Genomic DNA, 21,859 nt, shown 5'->3' on the forward strand with positions numbered 1-21,859 from the left:
TCAAATATATATATATATATAGAGGACATATATATTTGTATATATTTAAATACATATATATATTAATATATATACTAATCTAAGATATAAATATATATACTAATCTAAAATCTATATATGTATATACTCATCTAAAATATATATATATAATCTAAAATATATTTAGATATATATAATCTAATATATATGTATATATAAATATACTCATCTAAAATAAATATGTATATATATACTCATCTAAAATGTGTATGTGTATATTATGTATGCTGGTGGTCTTCAATGAATAAATAAAAGCGTAGGAACCCCGACAGAGCGACGTGTTCTCCTCCTGCTGCCGAGCTAAACCTTTTATAAGCCCGTTGGACGCGCTTATTATGGGATGTATCACGCTGGCACAATTAGAACTCGGCAGCACATTATTTATATTAGTCAGCGGTTCCTTATCGGTGAGTTCTGTCACGGCGGATCGCTTCGGTAAGGCGGAGCCGCCGGATTGCGCAACACAGGAAGTGAGTCATGGACTCGCTGAGCGACCGGAGCTGTGTGGTGTGGACGCCGTTTCTGGTTTCACATCAAGATGATCTTCTCTTTATTTCTGCTTCTTCTTGATTTAAAATCACTCAACTGGAAGCTTTTGATTTAACGGACACGTGAGCGGCTACGTTTGAGTTCATAGTTGCTTGTAGGTTTTTTTGGTGAGTTTTTGCTGCTCCGATGTGAGGTCAAAGGTCAGGGGTGTCGTATGTGTACAGGTGCTAAAGCCCTCTGAGGGCAGGTTGGGATTTTGGGTTAAACAAAATAAATTGAATTAAGTATGGAAGACAGAAGTGGTGTTAAGTATAAATAGATAAACACATGCATAGATAAATGAATAAATAAATACTGAAATATTTAAATGCTGAAATAACTAAATGAAATAAATGGAGACGAACTAAATGTACAAATAAATAGATGTATTTATGTCCTTTTTGACTATCAACCTTTTATTTATCCATAAATGTATTTATTTCAATATCTATTTCAGCATTTATTTATTTAACTTGTATTTATTTATTACAACATTTATTTATTTAACTTGTATTTATTTATTTAAATTGTATTTGTTATTTTCAGCATTCATTTATTTCAGTATTAACTTCAGAATGTCATTTTATATATTCAAACATTTATTTATTTAACTTGTATTGATTTATTTCAGCATTTATTTATTTCAGTATACATTTCAGAATGTTATTCTATGTATTCAAACATGTATTAATTTATTCCTGTATTAGTCCCATATTTATGTATTTATTGATATTTACGTAATCTTTCTCCCTCCATCCTGTTCAACAGGACCGATGCAGTGGTTAAGATGTGTCGATGAAAATGGCTGAAACAGTTTTCGCTGACCTTTGCCCCCTTGTGCAGGACGTCCACTCCCAGGGTGAGGTCATCGCCTGCCTGGAGAAGGGCTTGGTGCGGGAGGCCGAGGAGCAGCCGGGGTCTCACCCCATCAAAGACGAGTGTAAGAAGTCCATCATGAGGGTCGCCGAGCTCTCGTCAGACGACTTCCACCTGGACCGATACCTGTACTTCTCCTGCCGCGAGGACCGGGAGCGCTTCTGTGAGAAGGTCAGAGTTTATTTATATTATATTATATTTATTTATTTTTATTTATATATGTATTTATTTAGATTTAGATTTATTTATCTATATATGTATTTAAATAGGATATATATATTTATTTATTTATATATATTTAGATATTTACTCATTTATCTGTATTAATTTATATATATATATATATATATATATATACTCATTAGAATGAATCGTCTCTCCAGATTCGGTTATTGTTTGTATTTTTATTGTTCTTATTGTTTCCAGACTCTGGCCGGAGAGGGACGCGTCTACAAATGTCTTTTCAACCACAAGTTTGAGGAGGCGTTGACGGAGCGGGTGAGTGACACCTCAGAGGTCACGTGAGACCGCAGAGGTCACAAGGTCGAAAACATTCAAGATGGAAACTTTAAAAGTGATTGAACAGGAAATATAGATTATTTTTATGTCCTTCTTTATTTACCAGATCATAAACGGATCTTATTAAAAGAAACATTTCAGTTGAGTTCAATTCTAATTATAAGAGTTAACTTTGATTTTAACTTTTTATTTGACTTCCTTCATGGCAGTTTATTTTATATTATTTTTCCCCCGTCAAAGAAGTTCACTATTAACATGTAAACTGTCTATATTGAAAATGAATGGATATATATATATATATATTTTCCCCACGCGTTTTTTAAAGTGAGCATCATTTTTACCAACTCATACCTTTTTTAAAAGCGTATTTTCCACCCCTAAATTGTGAGAAGCTCCTCCCCCGCCTCGTTGACCCCCCTCGGCCTCTCGTGTGTCCTCAGTGCCGCGAGGCGTTGACCACGAGGCAGAAGCTGATCTCTCAGGACTACAAGGTCAGCTACTCGCTGGCCAAGGCCTGCAAGTCCGACCTGAGGAAGTACCGCTGCAGCGCCGACAGCAACATGCCGCGAGCCCGGGAGGCACGCCTCTCCTACCTGCTGCTGTGCCTGGAGTCAGCGGTGCACAGAGGTCAGTCGGGGTCACCAGAGGTCACTTGAAATAATGAACCCTACGGTACATTTCTTTCTAACTGCTCCCCGTCGCCCCCTGCAGGCCGCGTGGTGAGTGGCGAGTGCCAGGGCGAGATGATGGACTACCGGCGGATGCTGATGGAGGACTTCTCCCTGAGCCCGGAGATCGTGCTGCAGTGCCGGGCGGAGATCGAGAGCCACTGCTCCGGCCTGCACCGCAAGGGCCGCACGCTGCACTGCCTCATGAGGGTGGGCCGCGGGGACATGGGCTCCATCGACCCCAACTGCCAGAGGGCGGTGAGGCTCAGCCAGGATTTATTTACTAAGAATATATATATAAAATATTTTATTATATGTATGTATATTTCTTTATATATATTTATTTATAAAAATAAAAAAAATATATATATATTATTAAAAATATCGTATGTATTTTTATATATATATCTTTTTTTTAAATGTACTTAAAAAATATATATTCAAAATATTTATTATATAAATAAATTTCTTACGATATAATCTTTTTCATTTATACATTTATATTTATTTTATTCTTTTAATTTATATATATATTTAATTTATTGGGTTTTTATTGTGAAAGGGCAGTCGGCGAGCAAAGTAATAAAGTTGGTCTAAGTTTTAGTCGGCTTGTTTTATTCTCGGCGTGAAAGCAAATCAAACTGCCCAGAGGGCGGAGCTTCCAGCTCGTGTTGTTGTTGTTGACGTTGTTGTTTGTGTCCTCCAGCTCCAGAGTCTGATCCAGGAAGCCGACCCCGGAGCCGACTACCGCATCGACCGAGCCCTCAACGAGGCCTGCGAGTCCGTCATCCAGACAGCCTGCAAACACATCCGCAGCGGAGACCCCATGTGAGTCAAATAAATGGATCTCTATAGCGTCACACACGATGCCTTCAAGGACCGTCGGAAAGATGATAATCCGACGGATTATTTGGGGAATTCTTTTAAATGAGACGTGTGCAATAAAAGTATTTAAAGTGAAATATATACATTTCTAGGCTTGAGTTTGGCTTTTCTTCTCACACAAGAGATTCTCACACACGATGTGTTCAAGAACCGTTGGAAAGATGAAAATCTGACGGATTATTTGGGGAATTCTTTTAAATGAGATGTGTAGAATAAAATATATTTAAAGTTAAATATCAACATTTCTAAGCTTGGGTTCGGCTTTATTTTTTGACAAGAGGTCGACGCACACGATGTGTTCAAGAACCGTTGGAAAGATGACAATCTGACAATTTTTTGGATTATTGTTTTAAATGATACGTGTATGGGAAAAAGTATTTAAAGAATGAAGAATTTACAAAATGTCTCATCTTGGTTTTGGCTTTTTTCTGACGGAAGAGTTCCTTTACACACAATGTGTTCAAGGACCGTCGGAAAGATTAAAATCTTGACTGTTCTGGCTGTAATGACCCGATGGAGAGTTTGTTTGAATAAACTGCTTCCTGGAATCAAACCTTTTCTTTTAGCAGCAGTGGGGCAAAAGTTTAATTGTATTTTTATTAGGGCTGTCAGCGTTAACGCGTTAATCTATGCGATTAATTTGGCCGCGTTAACGCACTAAAATATTTTAACGCAATTAACAAAAAGCAAGTTTTTTTTTTTTTTTTTTTTTAACCGCGGCAGTACGGTTTGACACTGTTTCCGTTTTTAAAACAATCATTTCTCCGCGAAAATAAGGAGCAGAAATCAGTTTAACTCGTGGATGAATCAGTCGGGTTTCCTCCTGCTCTCCTTCCTCCCGTCTCCCCCTCTGATACACAGAGGAACGGAGGGCGACGTGTCGGGTGACGCGGCGCGGAAAGAAAGCGACACACGAAACCTTCAACGTGATTGGTCAATCCGTTTGTCTGTCAACATTTCGGGGGGGAAAAAAAACCAATGAACACTCAGTAAATCACAAAGGACCTCCCACCTCACAGGTTAGGCTCATTTAGCAGCCTGTCAGTCAGACAACCAGAGGACACGGCGCGAGGACAATGAGCCTCATTTCAGAGCTGAGATTGTTCTGGAATGTTTGATGTAGAACACGTGGGGGTGTGTCACATGCAAAAGACTTTAAACGGTGAATTTAATTTATTTTGTAAAATGTATAAAATGCCCCCAGCCTCCAGAGGGTCAACGTGACATATTTGAATGTCAGTCAGTTACCAAGGCCACTGGTTCTGCTGTTCAGTGTTAAAGATGACAGGACCAATGGGGTCTCAATATACTTCTTTTTTTTTTACTAATCTGATGTTTCACTGAAAAAACAATTTATCATCCACGATATTAAATACCTCGCTGGCACTGTATATGTAGGAGCCTCTTTGAAAACACAGCTCTGTGTGAAGTTTTGTCTTTAAAAAGAATGAACTTTTAACTTTTAACTTTTAATTGCGATTAATCGCAATTAATCGCGATTAATTAATCGCAATTTCAAAAGGTGCGATTAATTAGTTAATTTTTTTTAATCGATTGACAGCCCTAAATTTTATCCTTTGATGCTGCACAATATTTACGTTATATATTAATTGGAATTTATGGTAAAATTCTATAATTGTAACTTTTTTTTCAAATGTATTTATATCCTTGTTTTCTTTTTATTCCCATCCGATCCAAAGAAAGAAGTACAATATTTTATTTTGTCAGTTTCTCAGTTCAAATGAACATTAAAGTAATACATGTTTTTTTTTTTAAAGTTTCAAAATAAAAGCGTTCACTTCCTGTTTGCGGCTGCAGGATCCTGTCGTGTCTGATGGAGCATCTCTACACCGAGAAGATGGTGGAGGACTGTGAGCACCGGCTGCTGGAGCTGCAGTACTTCATCGCCCGAGACTGGAAGTGAGTCATGAAAACGTAGATTTATGGAGATGTTACGTTTGAATATGCAAATGAGGCATTGCGTAATGGGAACGACCGCGTTAACCAATGGCGTGGCTCGGTTCCTGGTTCCAGGTTGGATCCCATCCTCTACAAGAAGTGTCAGGGCGACGCCGCCCGGCTCTGCCACACTCACGGCTGGAACGAGACCAGCGAGATGATGCCGCCCGGCGCCATCTTCTCCTGCCTCTACCGCCACGCCTACCGCTCCGTGGACCAGGGCCGCAGGGTGAGACCCCTTCACTGACCTATGAGCGACCACGGGGAGAGAGTACTGGACATGTTGGGGGGGCGGGGCTTAGCTTCTTCTTCAAATGTAGTTTTTTCTAAAAAAATAGATCATTTTAATGGCCAGCTCCCATTTTGAGAAGCATCTGTTTTGTTCCAGCTATTTGGTGTTTTACAACCTAGTTTTTAAAATGGGTCTTTTTATTGAAGGAGAAGGCTGCAGACAACGCCATTAACGTCCACTGAAAGAGCTCATTGTTGTCTCCGATGGACTCAGATTGTTGTCATAAGCGTCTGATGTGATTATAGGAAGAACCTGACAGAAAAATTATCTTCTTTTGCTTAATTAACTCTGAGAAGTCTCGTTCTGAAATGTAAATCGGCCGAACAGTTATCAGTGACGATGGAAATGTTCTCTGTCCAACACGACGATCCTCTTCAACGCTTCCGCCGTGGTCTTCTGGCAACAAGTTGCATCGCACTTTTACGAATGAGACTTCTCCTTCGTCAAGACGGGTTTTGTTTCATTAACTCTGGTTTTAGCAGGTTTTTCCGCTGAGAAGTCTCGATCTGAAACGTGGATCCAGATTGTTGAAATCGGCGCAACGCGACGATGAAAATCTTCTGTCCAACACAACGATCTTCTTTAACGCTTCCGCCGCCGTCTTCCGGTAACAAGTTGTTTACACTATAAAAAACGAGAATTCTCCTTCGGCGAGATGGATTTTGCTTAATTAACTCTGGTTTTAGCGTTTTTTTGCGCTGAGAAGTCTCGTTCTGAAACACGCCGATCCTCTTCAACTCTTCCGCCGTCGTCTTCCAGCAAAAAGTCGCGTCGCACTTTTTCCGAACGAGACTTCTCCTTCGGCGAGAAGCGTTTCGACAGAATGACGCCCAGAAAGAGAAGGATGTTTTATATCTGTCGGGTTCTTTCCATAATATTTTCCTCCACTTGTAATGACAATCTGAGTCTTCAGTGTTCTTAGTGGACGTAAATGACGCAGAGTTTCACCCCAAAAGTTCTCACTCCAGAGTTCTCCTTCGTTTAAAAAAGCGAAAGTTGTCAAAGCAAATTTTTTTTTCACCTTTTTTTTTTCTATTTCAGGGCTTTTCTCATTGTCGGTCACGTTTACAGCTCAAATAAATACATAAATAAATGTGTATGTGTGCAGAAGGAAAGTAAACATTGAGTAAACAGGAAGTCTGTGAACTTTCTCACTAGCTCCTCAATGGGGCGTCTGAAGCAGGAAACCGGGGTTTGACTGTGAGTACGTCGTGCTGCTGAACTGATGGTGATGATGAAGATGGTGGTGATGATGATGGTGATGATGTAATCACAGGAAACGGGTCTTTCCTCTCGTGGTGCCTGGTGGTTCGTAGTTAATAATCCTGCATGTGGGGTCTGATAATAAAAGAAAAAATAGAAAGAAGAGTAATTCGGTGAAAAGTGATGAAGAATCGAAGTTGATTGATTAATTAAGTTCTTTTGATTTATAGAAAAACAAACAAACAATCTGACGTGTTGGTCGTCCTTAAAGTGATACTCCACTCAAATATATAGAATATTGTTTTAGGCTCTGCTGAAGGATTTGAAAATGTGCACAAACGGGTCTAATATATATATTTTTTAAACTCGTCTTTATCCGTCTCTTCTCTAAAAGGAAGTCCAATACTTTTAAATCTCTTTATTTTGATTGAAAGCAAGCCGGAGGATCCAAAAAATTAGAATTTATTTGGAAAGAGGTCACGTGATGCAAAAGAAAATAAGATTAGGAATGTCAGTTAAACATTTAGAAAGCTTAAAAATAGAATTACAGTTTCAGTTTTTAGAAATAAAATGCAGAAATGTATCAATATCCTTGAATTTGGTTCAATTAAAGTAACACATTGATTAGACTTCGACTGGATGAAGTTTAATATCGAAGTGGATGTTAACGGACCGGCTCCAGTTTTATATTAGTTACTTTTTTATAAATTACCACTAAATCATTCTCTCGTTTATTTATTTAAATGTCTGTTTAATCGTGAAGATACGAGAACTCGTATTCACTCTTTTTGATTATATCTAAGAAAATTGTCAACGTTGCTTTTTAAATCTCGAATGGAATCACAATTTATTTTTATTTTTTTATATATATGCAAATGAGGAATTCTCTTATTAATTTGAATAAATGTCCAGAACGTTTGGATAAATATTTTGAAAGAAAAAAATTATATATATATAATCATATATAAATCAGAAAATCAACCATGTTTTTAGTAAATAATATAGCACATAAATAATAATATTGATATAAATGAGGCTCTAAATGATTTCTGAACAAACTTCAGGGTTTTATTCATTCAGAAGCAGCTCCCTTAAGATCTCAATAAACTGTGAAGAGTGGAGTATCATTTTGAGTCCCCCCCCCCCCCCCCATGTCTCTAACCCCACGTGGTCCCCCCTGCAGCTTTCCAGGGACTGCAAGGTAGAGGTGCAGCGGATCCTCCACCAGAGGGCGCTGGACGTGAGGCTGGACCCGGAGCTGCAGCGCCGCTGCATGACGGACCTCGGCAAGTGGTGCAGCGAGAAGATGGAGGCGGGCCAGGAGCTGGAGTGTCTGCAGGACCACCTGGAGGACCTGGTGTCGGGCTGCCGGGACGTGGTGGGCAACCTGACGGAGCTGGAGTCTGAGGTAACCGCGGCAACGGCACCGAGTAGTTTATGGTTGGATCTTCTCAGGGGGTCCAGAAAGACCCGAAGCAGAACCTCAGTGTCACGGGCCTCTACCGCGCTGGTTCCTCGCTGGTTCCTCACTGGTTCCTCACTGGTTCCTCACTGGTTCCTCGCTGGTTCCTCACTGGGTTCCTTGCTGGTTCCTCACTGGGTTCCTCACTGGTTCCTCACTGGTTCCTCGCTGGGTTCCTCACTGGTTCCTCGCTGGGTTCCTCACTGGTTCCTCACTGGGTTCCTCGATGGGTTCCTCGCTGGTTCCTCACTGGTTCCTCGCTGCATTCCTCGATGGGTTCCTCACTGCATTCCTCGATGGGTTCCTCGCTGGTTCCTCACTGGGTTCCTCATTGGGTTCTTTGCTGCTTCCTTGCTGGTTCCTGACTGGGTTCCTGACTGGGTTTCTCACTGGGTTCCTGACTGGGTTCCTCACTGGTTCCTCGCTGGGTCCCTCGCTGGTTCCTCGCTGGGTTCCTTGCTGGTTCCTGACTGGGTTCCTGACTGGGTCCCTTGCTGGTTCCTCACTGGGTTCCTCACTGGGTTCCTCGCTGATTCCACACTTGGTCCCTTGCTGGTTCCTCACTGGGTTCCTCACTTGGTTCCTCGCTGGGTTCCTCGCTGGTTCCTCACTGGGTTCCTCACTTGGTTCCTCGCTGGGTTCCTCGCTGGTTCCACACTTGGTCCCTTGCTGGTTCCTCACTGGGTTCCTCACTGGGTTCCTCGCTGGTTCCACACTTGGTCCCTCGCTGGTTCCTCACTGGGTTCCTCACTTGGTTCCTCGCTGGTTCCACACTTGGTCCCTTGCTGGTTCCTCACTGGGTTCCTCGCTGGGTTCCTCGCTGGTTCCACACTTGGTCCCTTGCTGGTTCCTCACTGGGTTCCTCACTGGGTTCCTCGCTGGTTCCACACTTGGTCCCTCGCTGGTTCCTCACTGGGTCCCTCGCTGGTTCCTCGCTGGGTTCCTCGCTGGTTCCTCACCGGGTTCCTCGATGGCTCTGACCCCTCTTGTGTTCCCGTCCTCAGGACATCCAGATCGAGGCTCTGCTGATGCAGGCCTGTGAGCCCATCATCCAGACCTTCTGCCACGTAAGTCCAGAGGAGACCCGGACCCTCACAGCCATTATGATGTCACGTGACCACATGGACACTTATGACATCATAAACATGTACCCCCCCCCCCCAGGATGTAGCAGATAACCAGATCAACACCGGTGACCTGATGGAGTGTCTGGTCCAGAACAAACACCAGAAGGAGATGAATGAGAAGTGCTCGGTGGGCGTGACCCACTTCCAGCTGGTGAGGAGCTCGTTACCGCGGCAACGACCATGACCTCATGCCGAGATATTAAAGATAAACGTTTAGCTCGTTGAGTTATTGGAGGCATTACGGTGGTGTCTCCTCCTGACGAGCTTCTCTCTCTCTCTCGCTCTCTCTCCCCCCCCACAGATCCAGATCAAAGATTTCCGTTTCTCCTACAAGTTCAAGACGGCCTGCAAGGAGGACGTCCTCAAGCTGTGTCCCAACATCAAGAAGAAGTGAGAGCACAACTCGCCTTCCTTTCGGGAGTCATTTGAAAGTACTGTGACCTCTGTGTGACCTCTCCTTAACCTGTGTGTGACCTCTGCGACCTCTCCTTAACCGCTGTCTGACCTCCCCTTAACCTCTTTGTGACCTCTCTGTGACCTCTGTGTGACCTCTCCGTCTCAGGGTGGACGTGGTGATCTGCCTCAGCACCACGGTGAGGAACGACACCCTGCAGGAAGCCAAGGAGCAGCGGGTCAACATCAAGTGTCGCAAACAGCTGCGGGTGGAGGAGGTGGAGATGGTACGTTCACTCACGGGGGGGGGGGGTAGATGGTACGTTCCACTTCTGGGTGGATGCACGCGAGTCAGGCGGTGACCTCTGACCCTTCTCTCTGCAGTCGGAGGACATCCGCCTGGAGCCGGAGCTCTACGACTCCTGTAAGCAGGACATCAACCGGCTGTGCCAGAACGTGGCCTTCGGAAACGCACAGGTCAGCTGGTTCCCCTAGACCTGTAGTCCCCTAGACCTGTAGTCCCATGAGTGGTTCAGGGACCGCATGCCCAAGTCCCAACGGGGCAGTAGGTCTTTGAAGGGTTGATTCAGGTCCAGATGAAGACCTTTTCATCAGGTCCAGGTCGAGATGAAGACCTTTTCATTGGTTACAGGTCTAGATGAAGACCGTTTTATAAGGTACAGGTCCAGATGAAGACCTTTTCATCAGGTCCAGGTCCAAATGAAGACCTTTTCATTGCTTACAGGTCTAGATGAAGACCTTTTCATTGGGTACAGGTCTAGATGAAGACCTTTTCATCAGGTCCAGATGAAGACCTTTTCATCAGGTCCAGTTCCAGATGAAGACATTTTCATTGGGTACAGGTCTAGATGAAGACCTTTTCATCAGGTACAGGTCCAGATGAAGACCTTTTCATTGGCTACAGGTCTAGATGAAGACCTTTTCATCAGGTACAGGTCCAGATGAAGACCTTTTCATCGGGTACAGGTCCAGATGAAGACCTTTTCATCGGGTACAGGTCCAGATGAAGACCTTTTCATCAGGTACAGGTCCAGATGAAGACCTTTTCATCAGGTACAGGTCCAGATGAAGACCTTTTCATCAGGTTCAGGTCCAGATGAAGACCTTTTCATCAGGTCCAGATGAAGACCTTTTCATCAGGTCCAGTTCCAGATGAAGACCTTTTCATCGGGTACAGGTCTAGATGAAGACCTTTTCATCAGGTACAGGTCCAGATGAAGACCTTTTCATTGGCTACAGGTCTAGATGAAGACCTTTTCAACAGGTCCAGGTCCAGATGAAGACCTTTTCATCAGGTCCAGGTCCAGATGAAGACCTTTTCATCAGGTCCAGGTCCAGATGAAGACCTTTTCATCGGGTACAGGTCTAGATAAAGACCTTTTCATCAGGTCCAGGTCCAGATGATGACCTTTTCATCAGGTCCAGTTCCAGATGAAGACCTTTTCATCAGGTCCAGGTCCAGATGAAGACCTTTTCACCAGGTCCAGGTCCAGATGAAGACCTTTTCATCAGGTCCAGGTCCAGATGAAGACCTTTCATAAAGTCCAGGTCCAGATAATGTCCTTTTATCAGGTCCAGGTCCAGATGAAGACCTTTTTATCCCTGCAGGTCATTGAGTGTCTGAAGGAGAACAAGCGTCAGCTGACTCAGCGCTGCCACCAGCGTATCTTCAAGCTGCAGGAGGTGGAGATGGTGGATCCTGAGCTGGACTACCAGCTGATGAGGGTCTGCAAGCACATGATCCGGGTAGGCCAGTAAAACCAGCACCACATGATCCGGGTAGGCCAGTAAAACCAGCACCACATGATCCGGGTAGGCCAGTAAAACCAGCACCACATGATCCGGGTAGACCAGTAAAACCAGCACCACATGATCCAGGTAGGCCAGTAAAACCAGCACCACATGATCCGGGTAGGCCAGTAAAACCAGCACCACATAATCCGGGTAGGCCAGTAAAAACAGCACCACATGATCCGGGTAGGCCAGTAAAACCAGCACCATGTGATCTAGGTAGGCCAGTAAAACCAGCACCACATGATCCGGGTAGGCCAGTAAAACCAGCACCACATGATCTAGGTAGGCCAGTAAAACCAGCACCACATGATCTAGGTAGGCCAGTAAAACCAGCACCATGTGATCTAGGTAGGCCAGTAAAACCAGCACCATGTGATCTAGGTAGGCCAGTAAAACCAGCACCACATGATCCGGGTAGGCCAGTAAAACCAGCACCACATGATCTAGGTAGGCCAGTAAAACCAGCACCACATGATCTAGGTAGGCCAGTAAAACCAGCACCATGTGATCTAGGTAGGCCAGTAAGACCAGCACCATGTGATCCGGGTAGACCAGTAAGACCAGCACCTTGTGATCCGGGTAGGCCAGTAAGACCAGCACCATGTGATCAGGGTAGGCCAGTAAGACCAGCACCATGTGATCCGGGTAGGCCAGTAAGACCAGCACCATGTGATCCGGGTAGACCAGTAAGACCAGCACCATGTGATCCGGGTAGACCAGTAAGACCAGCACCACATGATCAGGGTAGGCCAGTAAGACCAGCACCACATGATCAGGGTAGTAGAAATGTTGTTGTTTGTTTTCAGCGGTTCTGTACGGACTCGGAGGGAAAGAACGTTCTTCAGTGTCTGAAGCAGAACAAGAACAGCGAGCTGATGGATCCCAAATGTAAACAGATGATCACCAAGAGACAGATCACCCAGAACACAGGTACACACACACACACACACACACTCACACACACACCTACTCACACACACACACACACACACTCACACCCGTTGGCATGAGTACAGCTGCTGTATCCGTGTGTGTGTTCTCAGACTACCGGCTGAACCCCGTCCTGAGGAAGGCCTGTAAAGCCGATATCCCCAAGTTCTGTCAGCCGATCCTGAACAAGGCGAAGGCCGACAGCGAGCTGGAGGGTCAGGTCATCGCCTGCCTCAAGCTCAAATACGCCGACCAGGTCAGACGCCATTTTGGTTTGGAGACTTCACTTCCTGTTTCCTCACACTGAGGATTTATCTCTGCATTCTCTCTCCTGACCAGCAGGGGGCGACTCTTTTGGTTTTATAGAAGTCTATGTTTCATGTGTTAAAGCTGCATTCTCTCTCCTAGCTAACCACCAGGGGGCGACTCTTGGTTATATCGAGGTCTAATGAGAAACTTGCGTCTTGATAGTAAATATTTATGTAAGTATATAAATCTAAATGTGTGTGTGTGTGTGTGTGTGTTGTTTAGCGTTTGTCTCCAGACTGCGAGGCTCAGATCCAGGTCATCCTGCAGGAGTCGGCACTGGACTACAGGCTGGACCCTCAGCTGCAAATCCACTGCACACAAGAGGTTTCACACGCACACACACACACACACACACACACACGCACTGAAAGCCTGGTATATTAACCACAAAACAGGATAGAAATGTTTTCCGTTAAGAATGGTCAGTTTATCGGTCAAACGTCATAAAAGTCTGATTTTCATCTCTCCGACCGTCCTTGAACACATCAATCATGTGTGACGAAAACGTCCGTCAGAAACGAAGCTTAAGATTTCGATATTTCATCAAACATTTAATATTTTAAAATCTCTCCTCAATTCAACCGTTACCTTGAATCAGATTGGGTTACAAACATTAAATTCTGAGCTCCTCACTGAAACTATGACGTCATGATTCATTCACCTGATGACGTCATGATTCATTCACCTGATGACGTCATGATTCATTCACCTGATGACGTCATGATTCATTCACCTGATGACATCATGATTCATTCACCTGATGACATGATTCATTCACCTGATGACGTCATGATTCATTCACCTGATGACATGATTCATTCACCTGATGACATCATGATTCATTCACCTGATGACGTCATGATTCATTCACCTGATGACATCATGATTCATTCACCTGATGACGTCATGTTTCATTCACCTGATGACATGATTCATTCACCTGATGACGTCATGATTCATTCACCTGATGACGTCATGATTCATTCACCTGATGACGTCATGTTTCATTCACCTGATGACATCATGATTCATTCACCTGATGACGTCATGATTCATTCACCTGATGACGTCATGATTCATTCACCTGATGACGTCATGATTCATTCACCTGATGACATCATGATTCATTCACCTGATGACGTCATGATTCATTCACCTGATGACGTCATGTTTCATTCACCTGATGACGTCATGATTCATTCACCTGATGACATCATGATTCATTCACCTGATGACGTCATGATTCATTCACCTGATGACGTCATGTTTCATTCACCTGATGACATGATTCATTCACCTGATGACATCATGATTCATTCACCTGATGTCATGATTCATTCACCTGATGACGTCATGATTCATTCACCTGATGACATGATTCATTCACCTGATGACATCATGATTCATTCACCTGATGACATGATTCATTCACCTGATGACGTCATGATTCATTCACCTGATGACATCATGATTCATTCACCGGATGACGTCATGATTCATTCACCTGATGACGTCATGATTCATTCACCTGATGACGTCATGTTTCATTCACCTGATGACGTCATGATTCATTCACCTGATGACGTCATGATTCATTCACCTGATGACGTCATGATTCATTCACCTGATGACGTCATGTTTCATTCACCTGATGACATCATGATTCATTCACCTGATGACATCATGATTCATTCACCTGATGACGTCATGATTCATTCACCTGATGACATCATGATTCATTCACCTGATGACGTCATGATTCATTCACCTGATGACGTCATGATTCATTCACCTGATGACGTCATGATTCATTCACCTGATGACATCATGATTCATTCACCTGATGACGTCATGATTCATTCACCTGATGACGTCATGTTTCATTCACCTGATGACATCATGATTCATTCACCTGATGACATCATGATTCATTCACCTGATGACGTCATGATTCATTCACCTGATGACGTCATGATTCATTCACCTGATGACGTCATGATTCATTCACCTGATGACGTCATGATTCATTTACCTGATGACGTCATGATTCATTCACCTGGCACCAACAAACCAGAGAGATGTACTTATAAGTGTATTACGTTTTGTAATGTGTTGTAATGAGAGCTGACGGCCAGCAGGGGGCGACACATTCACAAGAAATACCCAAATCATGAAAAGCAACAAACAGCGATGGTAATAAAACATGTCGAAGATGTAAATGACGTAAACGCGAGGCTCGGTGCCTTGCTCAGAGGCTGTGCGGTAACGGCCGTGGTGTCTCAGATCTCCAGGCTGTGCCCGGAGGAGGCGGCGGCCCAGGAGCAGACGGGGCAGGTGGAGGAGTGTCTGAAGGTCAACCTGCTGAAGGTCAAAGAGGAGGGCTGCAAGAAGGTAAAGAGGCGGTGCTGCCTTCACTGACCCCGAGGAGGGCAGGAAACCGCAGCGTCACCATGTAGTCTGGGCAATGTGGACAGATTGTAACGTTTTTAGAGTTTTTATTACGTAATCGTTTCCTCAACTGGGATTCACAGAATTCCTGATGATGATGATAATAATAATAATAATAATAATAATTAATCATTTTAATAAAATTAAAAATAAATAATTCAATCAGTTTCTGAAGAAAAGGATAAATTAATTTGACAGAATCTCATTTTCAGCATCAAGTCTTTTTTTTAAACTAAAACCTTCCTCTTTATCCTCTTCCTCCTCCTCTTTATCCTCTTCCTCCTGCTCCTCCTTCCCTCCTCCTCCTCATATCCCTAATTTTATCGCCACCCTCTTCCTCCTGCTACTCCTCCTCCTCCTCTTCTTCTTCCTCTTTCCTCCTTCTCATCTACCTCATTTTATCATCACCCTCTTGCTCCTCTTCCTCCTTTCCCTCCTCTTCCTGCTCCTGCTCTTTATCCTCTTCCTCCTCCTCCACTCGGTCGTCCTCCTCTTCCTCCTGCTCCTCCTCCTCCTGCAGGAGGTGCTGAACATGCTGAAGGAGAGCAAGGCGGACATCTTCGTGGACCCCGTCCTCCACACGGCGTGCGCCCTGGACATCAAGCATCAGTGTGCCGCCATCCCGCCTGGCAGGGGGCGACGTGAGTCACAAACAACAACAACAAACAACAAACAAACAGGAAACCAGACCGGATTTAATCGGCTTGTTTTTTAGACGTTTCTGGATTAAATAATTTGGAAAGTCGGATGTTTTAAAATAAAAATCTGATTCTTTTGTTAGTATTTGGAAACGTCTGGAAGCCTTTGATGTCCAGTTGGTGTAATCAGTGTGAATGTGGCCCTCAGGGGGTGTTGGTGTAATCAGTGTGAATGTGGCCCTCAGGGGAGAATGGTGTAATCAGTGTGACTGTGGCCCTCAGGGGGTGTTGGTGTAATGAGTGTGAATGTGGCCCTCAGGGGGTGTTGGTGTAATCAGTGTGAATGTGGCCCTCAGGGGGTGTTGGTGTAATGAGTGTGAATGTGGCCCTCAGGGGGTGTTGGTGTAATGAGTGTGAATGTGGCCCTCAGGGGGTGTTGGTGTAATGTGTGAATGTGGCCCTCAGGGGGTGTTGGTGTAATGTGTGAATGTGGCCCTCAGGGGGTGTTGGTGTAATGAGTGTGAATGTGGCCCTCAGGGGGTGTTGGTGTAATGAGTGTGACTGTGGCCCTCAGAGATGTCGTGCCTGATGGAGGCGCTGCAGGACAAACGCGTTCGCCTGCAGCCGGAGTGCAAGAAGAGACTTCAGGACCGCATCGACATGTGGAGCTACGCGGCCAAGGTCTGCTTCCATTGAAACGCTCTTATTTTGAAACTGGGTTCATGAATATACTTTAAATGGGCTTTTTAAAGGGCTTTTATTTTATGAGGTGCATACATGTAGCTTTAAATGAGCTCTTATTTTGAAACGTAGTTCATTAATCTACTTTAAATGGGCTTTTATTTTGAAAAAAAGTGGAATGTGCTGCATAAATGTAGCTTTAAATCGACTCTTAATTTGAAACTGAGTTAATGAATATACTTTAACTGGGCTTTTTAAAGGGCTTTTATTTTATGAGGTGCATACATTTAGTTTCAAATGAGCTCTTATTTTGAAACTGAGTTAATTAATCTACTTTATATGGGCTTTTATTTTGAAAAAAATGGAATGTGCTGTGTAAATGTAGTTTTAAATCGACTCTTAATTTGAAACTGAGTTAATGAATATACATTAAATGGTCTTTTATTTTGAAATAGGTGGATTGAGCTGCATACATGTAGTTTTAAATGGGCACATTAAAGGGGCTTTTATTTTGTAACTGAGTAAATTAATATACTTTATATTGTATTCAGCTCTTAATTAAGCTGTATACAATCTGGTTAAAAGGGGCTTTTATTTTGTAACCCATAAAAGAGCCTGATGTGAACTGTCCCGTGCTCACTTCCTGCCCTCACTTCCTGCGCTCACTTCCTGTCAGGTGGCGCCGGCCGAGGGCTTCTCAGACCTCGCCATGCAAGTGATGACGTCCCCGTCCAAGAACTACATCCTGGCGGTGATCGGCGGCGGCGTGGCGCTGCTCTTCGTGATGGGGCTGCTCTGCGGCCGCTTCACCAAGCGCCTCACGCAGGAGCTGAAGGACAGGTAGACCCCGCCCCCTTCTGGGGTCAGGACACGCCCACAAGAGAGAAAAAAAACGACCACCGCTGCCAGAACCACCCCTCATCTACACCTCTCCTCCACCGGCCTCCCCCCCCCCGAACATTGACATGACATTACCCACAATCCTGCAGACAAAAGTCTTCTTGACCCCGCCCACTCTCCAGGAGGCCACGCCCCCTGCCGCATCATCTTCTCTGAAACCCCCGAGCTCCGATAACGAGCGCAGGGTTCTCCTGTGACACCCCCCCCCCCCCTCCCCAACTCACCTGATGTAGATGCATCCCCATTGGCTGTGTGGCGAAGAGGGGGAGGGGCTTGTAGGAATATGGGGTCAGAGGTCAAGATGTGACGGTGAAATCATATTCAGTGTAAATGTGTAGAAAGTGTGATGGGAAACAGTTTAATGTGAGTGTGTGTGAGCGTGTGTGTGCATGAGTGTGTGTGTGTGTGTGTGTGTGTGCTATCATCAGACTGTCGTCCTGCTAAAGTTTTTTTTATTTTCGGGGGTTGTTTTTGGCTCTGGATATTTCTTCTTCTTCTTCGATGCCGATGTGTGTTAGTTAGATTTTATCGCCATGGGACTGCTGGGCGGGCGGAGCCTACCGGCTGTGTGGGCGGAGCCAGCTGGGCGGGCGGAGCCTCACTTAGAGCTAAAGACAAACTCTCCCATCTGGTTCTTTACAGCAGGAGAACTTGTGGATATTTTTTTTGTTTTTTTGTTTGTGTGTGTTGAAACTAAAGGAAACTTTTTTTTTCCCACCCCGAGCTGGGCCATGAACGCACCACGCACGTCCACAGATTAGCCGGCACCCGGACGCTCCTTACCAGTGAGGACTGTAGGGGGAGGGCAAAACTTTTATTTTATTAAGTTTTATTTTAGTTTCCATCCGTGAACACGGAGTGGCCGCTGGTTGCCACGGAGACGCTGACGGCAACGCGGGGAAGAAAAACACAGAATAAAGAAAAGATTCTAGATTATTGATTATTAGTGACGTGAACATTTGTGTGAGGATGAAACTGCACATCTTTCATTCTTTTTTTTTTAATATCTATAAATATATATATATATTGTTTTGTCATAGCCTTATTTATTTGTTTACTAATGAGTCAACAGTCTTTTTTCCCCTCTTTTTTTCTATCTATGGTTTGAATGCTCTTGCCTTGTCTCCAGCGGTGCGGGGGGGTCAGTGAACGCCTCTCTTTTCTCCGAGGACCACACGGCGTCCTGGTCCTCAGGAATGTGAAAACTACGTTGTTCTATTTTTAGTTTTAAGTCTTTAACGCGGCGACACTTTGGGGATGGCCACTGGTGCGTTCAGGCACCGTCGGACAGAAGAGGTTTCGTGGTTAAATCTCACCCGGAACCTTTTGAAGGCTTTAGGTGCAGCGTGAGTTTGACGCCATCTAGTGGTGAGGTTGCAGATTACATCCGACTAGCTACTGATGGCTGCATGAAGAGAAACAGACTTTATAATAAGCCCCTCCCCCTAAAGGTACGCCCTGTACCTTTAAATCCACTTTTACCAGGAATCTGAGGCCCTAAAACGACCGAAACCCGGACGAGAAAAGAGGAAACGCATAAAAACATAGAGCCCAAAGAAGTAAACAAACAAACTGGACAACAAGAAAAAGTAACAAAGTATAAACATTATTTTAGCTCATTGACAGACCAGGAAAGGGGGCGGGACTTAGGGCTGCGTCTCCCGGCCTCTGGTTTGATTGGCATGTTTCCGGGGGGGGGGGGGGGGGGTCACGTGTACATACCGCTGACAGACGTAACCGTGTCGTCCGTGTTCTGCTCGTAAAGATGAACTGCCTTCAGCTTTTATTTCTTCATCAGGACGTCCCAGAATGTGTGTGTGTGTGTGATGGATGGTGTGTGTGTGTGTGATGGATGGTGTGTGTGTGTGTGTGTGTGTGTGATGGATGGTGTGTGTGTGTGTGTGTGTGTGTTTCTGGGTCGCGAGTTCGATCTCCGTTTCCTCGCCGTTCTCGTCCTGAACATTTTTTTGATTATTTTCTGCCTTTAAAAAAAAAAAAAATGTTTGTGATTTCTTTTGTTTTTGTAAACGATGCTTTGTGTCTGATTTTCATTGAACGCCTCATCATTTGATTTAGTGCCCCGCCCCCCTTTCCTCTTTTGGGTTTCTTTATGTTCTGTATAGATAAATTGGACAGTTTGTTAATAATAATAATAATAAAGTCTGCAAGGTTTCTATTCAAGAGTTCAGTGTCTTGTTTTCTCCTCGAACACGCAGCACGTTAGCTAGCTAACTAGCTGGTTAGCACTTTAGCTAGCTGGTTAGCACTTTAGGTAGTTAGCTAGCTGGTTGGCACTTTATTTAGCTAGCTGGTTATTAATTTAGCTAGCTGGTTAGCAAATCATTTAGTTGGTTAGCCATTTGTTTCATTTAGCGAGTTAGCTGGTTAGCAATTTATTTAGTAAAATATTGATCCCAGGATAGACTGTTAGCTTATTCGCTAGTTGGTTAGCTCGTCCAGCTGCCTCACATGTGGCAGCTAGCACGCGAGCTAGCTGCCACATGACTGAGCGTATTCAAGCTCATCATCAGTCCCATGATGCAACAGAAGGATTTACAGTCACAGCGGTGTTGAGTTCTGGAGGAGCAGCGCCTTGCTCAAGGGCACAACATGAACTCCGGGGGGATCGAACCGGGGACCGCGTGAGAAACGGAGCTCATATTTACAAACTAAAACAAAGCGCTTGAACGTTGCATCAACACATCATTATTAAAACAGTAAAAACCTTTTGGCTGCGATAAACGTCGCTGCTCCACCTGAGCAGAGGAGGAGGAAGAAGAGGAAGAAGAGGTCATATGATGAAGACACAGCAGCAGCAGAACGATCTCACAAGTACTTTAGATTAACGTGTGTGTGTCCGTGTGTGCAAGTCTGTGTGTCCGTGTGTGTGTCTGTGTGTGTGTGTCTCTGTGTGTGTGTGTCTGTCTGTCTGTGAGAGAGTTGCTCTGACCCTCATTGCAATGCATGCTGGGAGCCTCTGGAGGTTAAACTGATAACAGACGCTCCTCATCTTCACATCTTAATGAGACGGCTTTAATTGAAATGAATAATTAAAGGTCATTAAAGACGTCCGATTGGTCAGCTCATGAAACTTTCATCGCCCAATCAGAGCGTCCCAGATTACAGAGGTAAACATATTCACCCGACCTGAAGGTGGAAGGTTAAATATTTAAACGTCTTTTAGGAGCGTTTTGTTTCTTCTTCTCTTCGTGTTATTAAACCAGAGGAGTCGCCCCCTGGTGGTCAGGAGAGAGAATGCAGCTTTAAGACATGAAGCATAGACTTCTATACAACCAGAGGAGTCGCCCCCTGGTGGTCAGGAGAGAGAATGCAGCTTTAACACATGAAGCATAGACTTCTATACAACCAGAGGAGTCGCCCCCTGGTGGTCAGGAGAAAGAATGCAGCTTTAACACATGAAGCATAGACTTCTATACAACCAGAGGAGTCGCCCCCTGGTGGTCAGGAGAGAGAATGCAGCTATAAGACACTTTGTCCCGACAGACCAGATCCAGTCCTCTTGTTCTTACCTTTCACAATAAAAGCATGAGACATAAAATATTCACAGGCATATTTTTTTCTCACAGGAGAACAAAGATATTAGATTTACGCTGCAGAAAAATATCCATATTTACCTCCACTAGGGGGCGCAGTGTCTCCACAGGATCAACCCCTCACAGTAGACCTGCTCGATTAATGGAGAAACACAGAGAACTTATTTTATATTTACCCTCCTCCCTCCACAGACATCAACCGGTCATCCCCCCTCCACCCCTCTCTGTTGAGTGTTAGATGGTACGACCCACTGCCTCGCTCAGCGGTCACCCCTCTCTCTCTCTCTCTCTCTCTCTCTCTGTGAGGGAAGCATCATTTAAAGACTCAGTCGTCAGGCTTTATCTCTCTCCTCTTCTTCCTCTTCTTCTCTTGTCATGAACCATTTCAGGAGCGACTCTCACCGAGACAGACGTGAGTACCACACACACACGCACACGCACAAATACACACACACACGCACATTGTATTTTGAGACGATGTAACTGAAGATGCTGATTGTTTGAGAGCAAAGTGAAGCTGTGTGTATGTGTGTGTATGTGCGTGTCCAGCACATCCTGGTATGATTAAAGCAACTTGAGTTTGTGAAACGAGCCGCTCTGATGATGGACCTCAGAGCGGTGAGAGGTGCAGGG

General features: G+C 44.4%; 2 protein-coding genes across 5 annotated transcripts in view; both read left to right on the forward strand.

Annotated features, from left to right (window-relative positions):
• glg1a (golgi glycoprotein 1a) overlaps window positions 1-19,848 on the forward strand; it is a 29,625-nt gene extending 9,777 nt beyond the window's left edge. Inside the window, exons 5-26 of one of the 2 annotated variants that reach the window (XM_056416406.1) lie at window positions 1,411-1,614; window positions 1,870-1,941; window positions 2,403-2,589; window positions 2,674-2,888; window positions 3,337-3,458; window positions 5,334-5,435; window positions 5,550-5,703; window positions 6,925-6,966; window positions 8,153-8,377; window positions 9,436-9,498; window positions 9,596-9,709; window positions 9,860-9,948; window positions 10,121-10,238; window positions 10,336-10,428; window positions 11,581-11,718; window positions 12,573-12,696; window positions 12,810-12,952; window positions 13,228-13,329; window positions 15,289-15,396; window positions 15,974-16,094; window positions 16,666-16,772; window positions 17,449-19,848. In XM_056416406.1, coding sequence (XP_056272381.1) covers window positions 1,411-1,614; window positions 1,870-1,941; window positions 2,403-2,589; window positions 2,674-2,888; window positions 3,337-3,458; window positions 5,334-5,435; window positions 5,550-5,703; window positions 6,925-6,966; window positions 8,153-8,377; window positions 9,436-9,498; window positions 9,596-9,709; window positions 9,860-9,948; window positions 10,121-10,238; window positions 10,336-10,428; window positions 11,581-11,718; window positions 12,573-12,696; window positions 12,810-12,952; window positions 13,228-13,329; window positions 15,289-15,396; window positions 15,974-16,094; window positions 16,666-16,772; window positions 17,449-17,616 — 2,811 coding nt within the window. In that variant the 3' untranslated portion in view covers window positions 17,617-19,848. The remainder of the gene's footprint in view (window positions 1-1,410; window positions 1,615-1,869; window positions 1,942-2,402; window positions 2,590-2,673; window positions 2,889-3,336; window positions 3,459-5,333; window positions 5,436-5,549; window positions 5,704-6,924; window positions 6,967-8,152; window positions 8,378-9,435; window positions 9,499-9,595; window positions 9,710-9,859; window positions 9,949-10,120; window positions 10,239-10,335; window positions 10,429-11,580; window positions 11,719-12,572; window positions 12,697-12,809; window positions 12,953-13,227; window positions 13,330-15,288; window positions 15,397-15,973; window positions 16,095-16,665; window positions 16,773-17,448) is intronic. The other variant, XM_056416407.1, reaches the window with a different exon arrangement.
• Window positions 19,849-21,556: 1,708 nt separating this feature from the next.
• LOC130195123 (RNA-binding Raly-like protein) overlaps window positions 21,557-21,859 on the forward strand; it is a 34,134-nt gene continuing 33,831 nt past the window's right edge. For all 3 annotated transcript variants that reach the window (XM_056416425.1, XM_056416423.1, XM_056416426.1), the window contains exon 1: window positions 21,557-21,638. In XM_056416425.1, coding sequence (XP_056272400.1) covers window positions 21,602-21,638 — 37 coding nt within the window. In that variant the 5' untranslated portion in view covers window positions 21,557-21,601. The remainder of the gene's footprint in view (window positions 21,639-21,859) is intronic.

The sequence above is a fragment of the Pseudoliparis swirei genome, chromosome 6, assembly GCF_029220125.1.
Source record: "Pseudoliparis swirei isolate HS2019 ecotype Mariana Trench chromosome 6, NWPU_hadal_v1, whole genome shotgun sequence".
In the NCBI taxonomy this organism is placed as follows: Eukaryota; Metazoa; Chordata; class Actinopteri; order Perciformes; family Liparidae; genus Pseudoliparis; species Pseudoliparis swirei.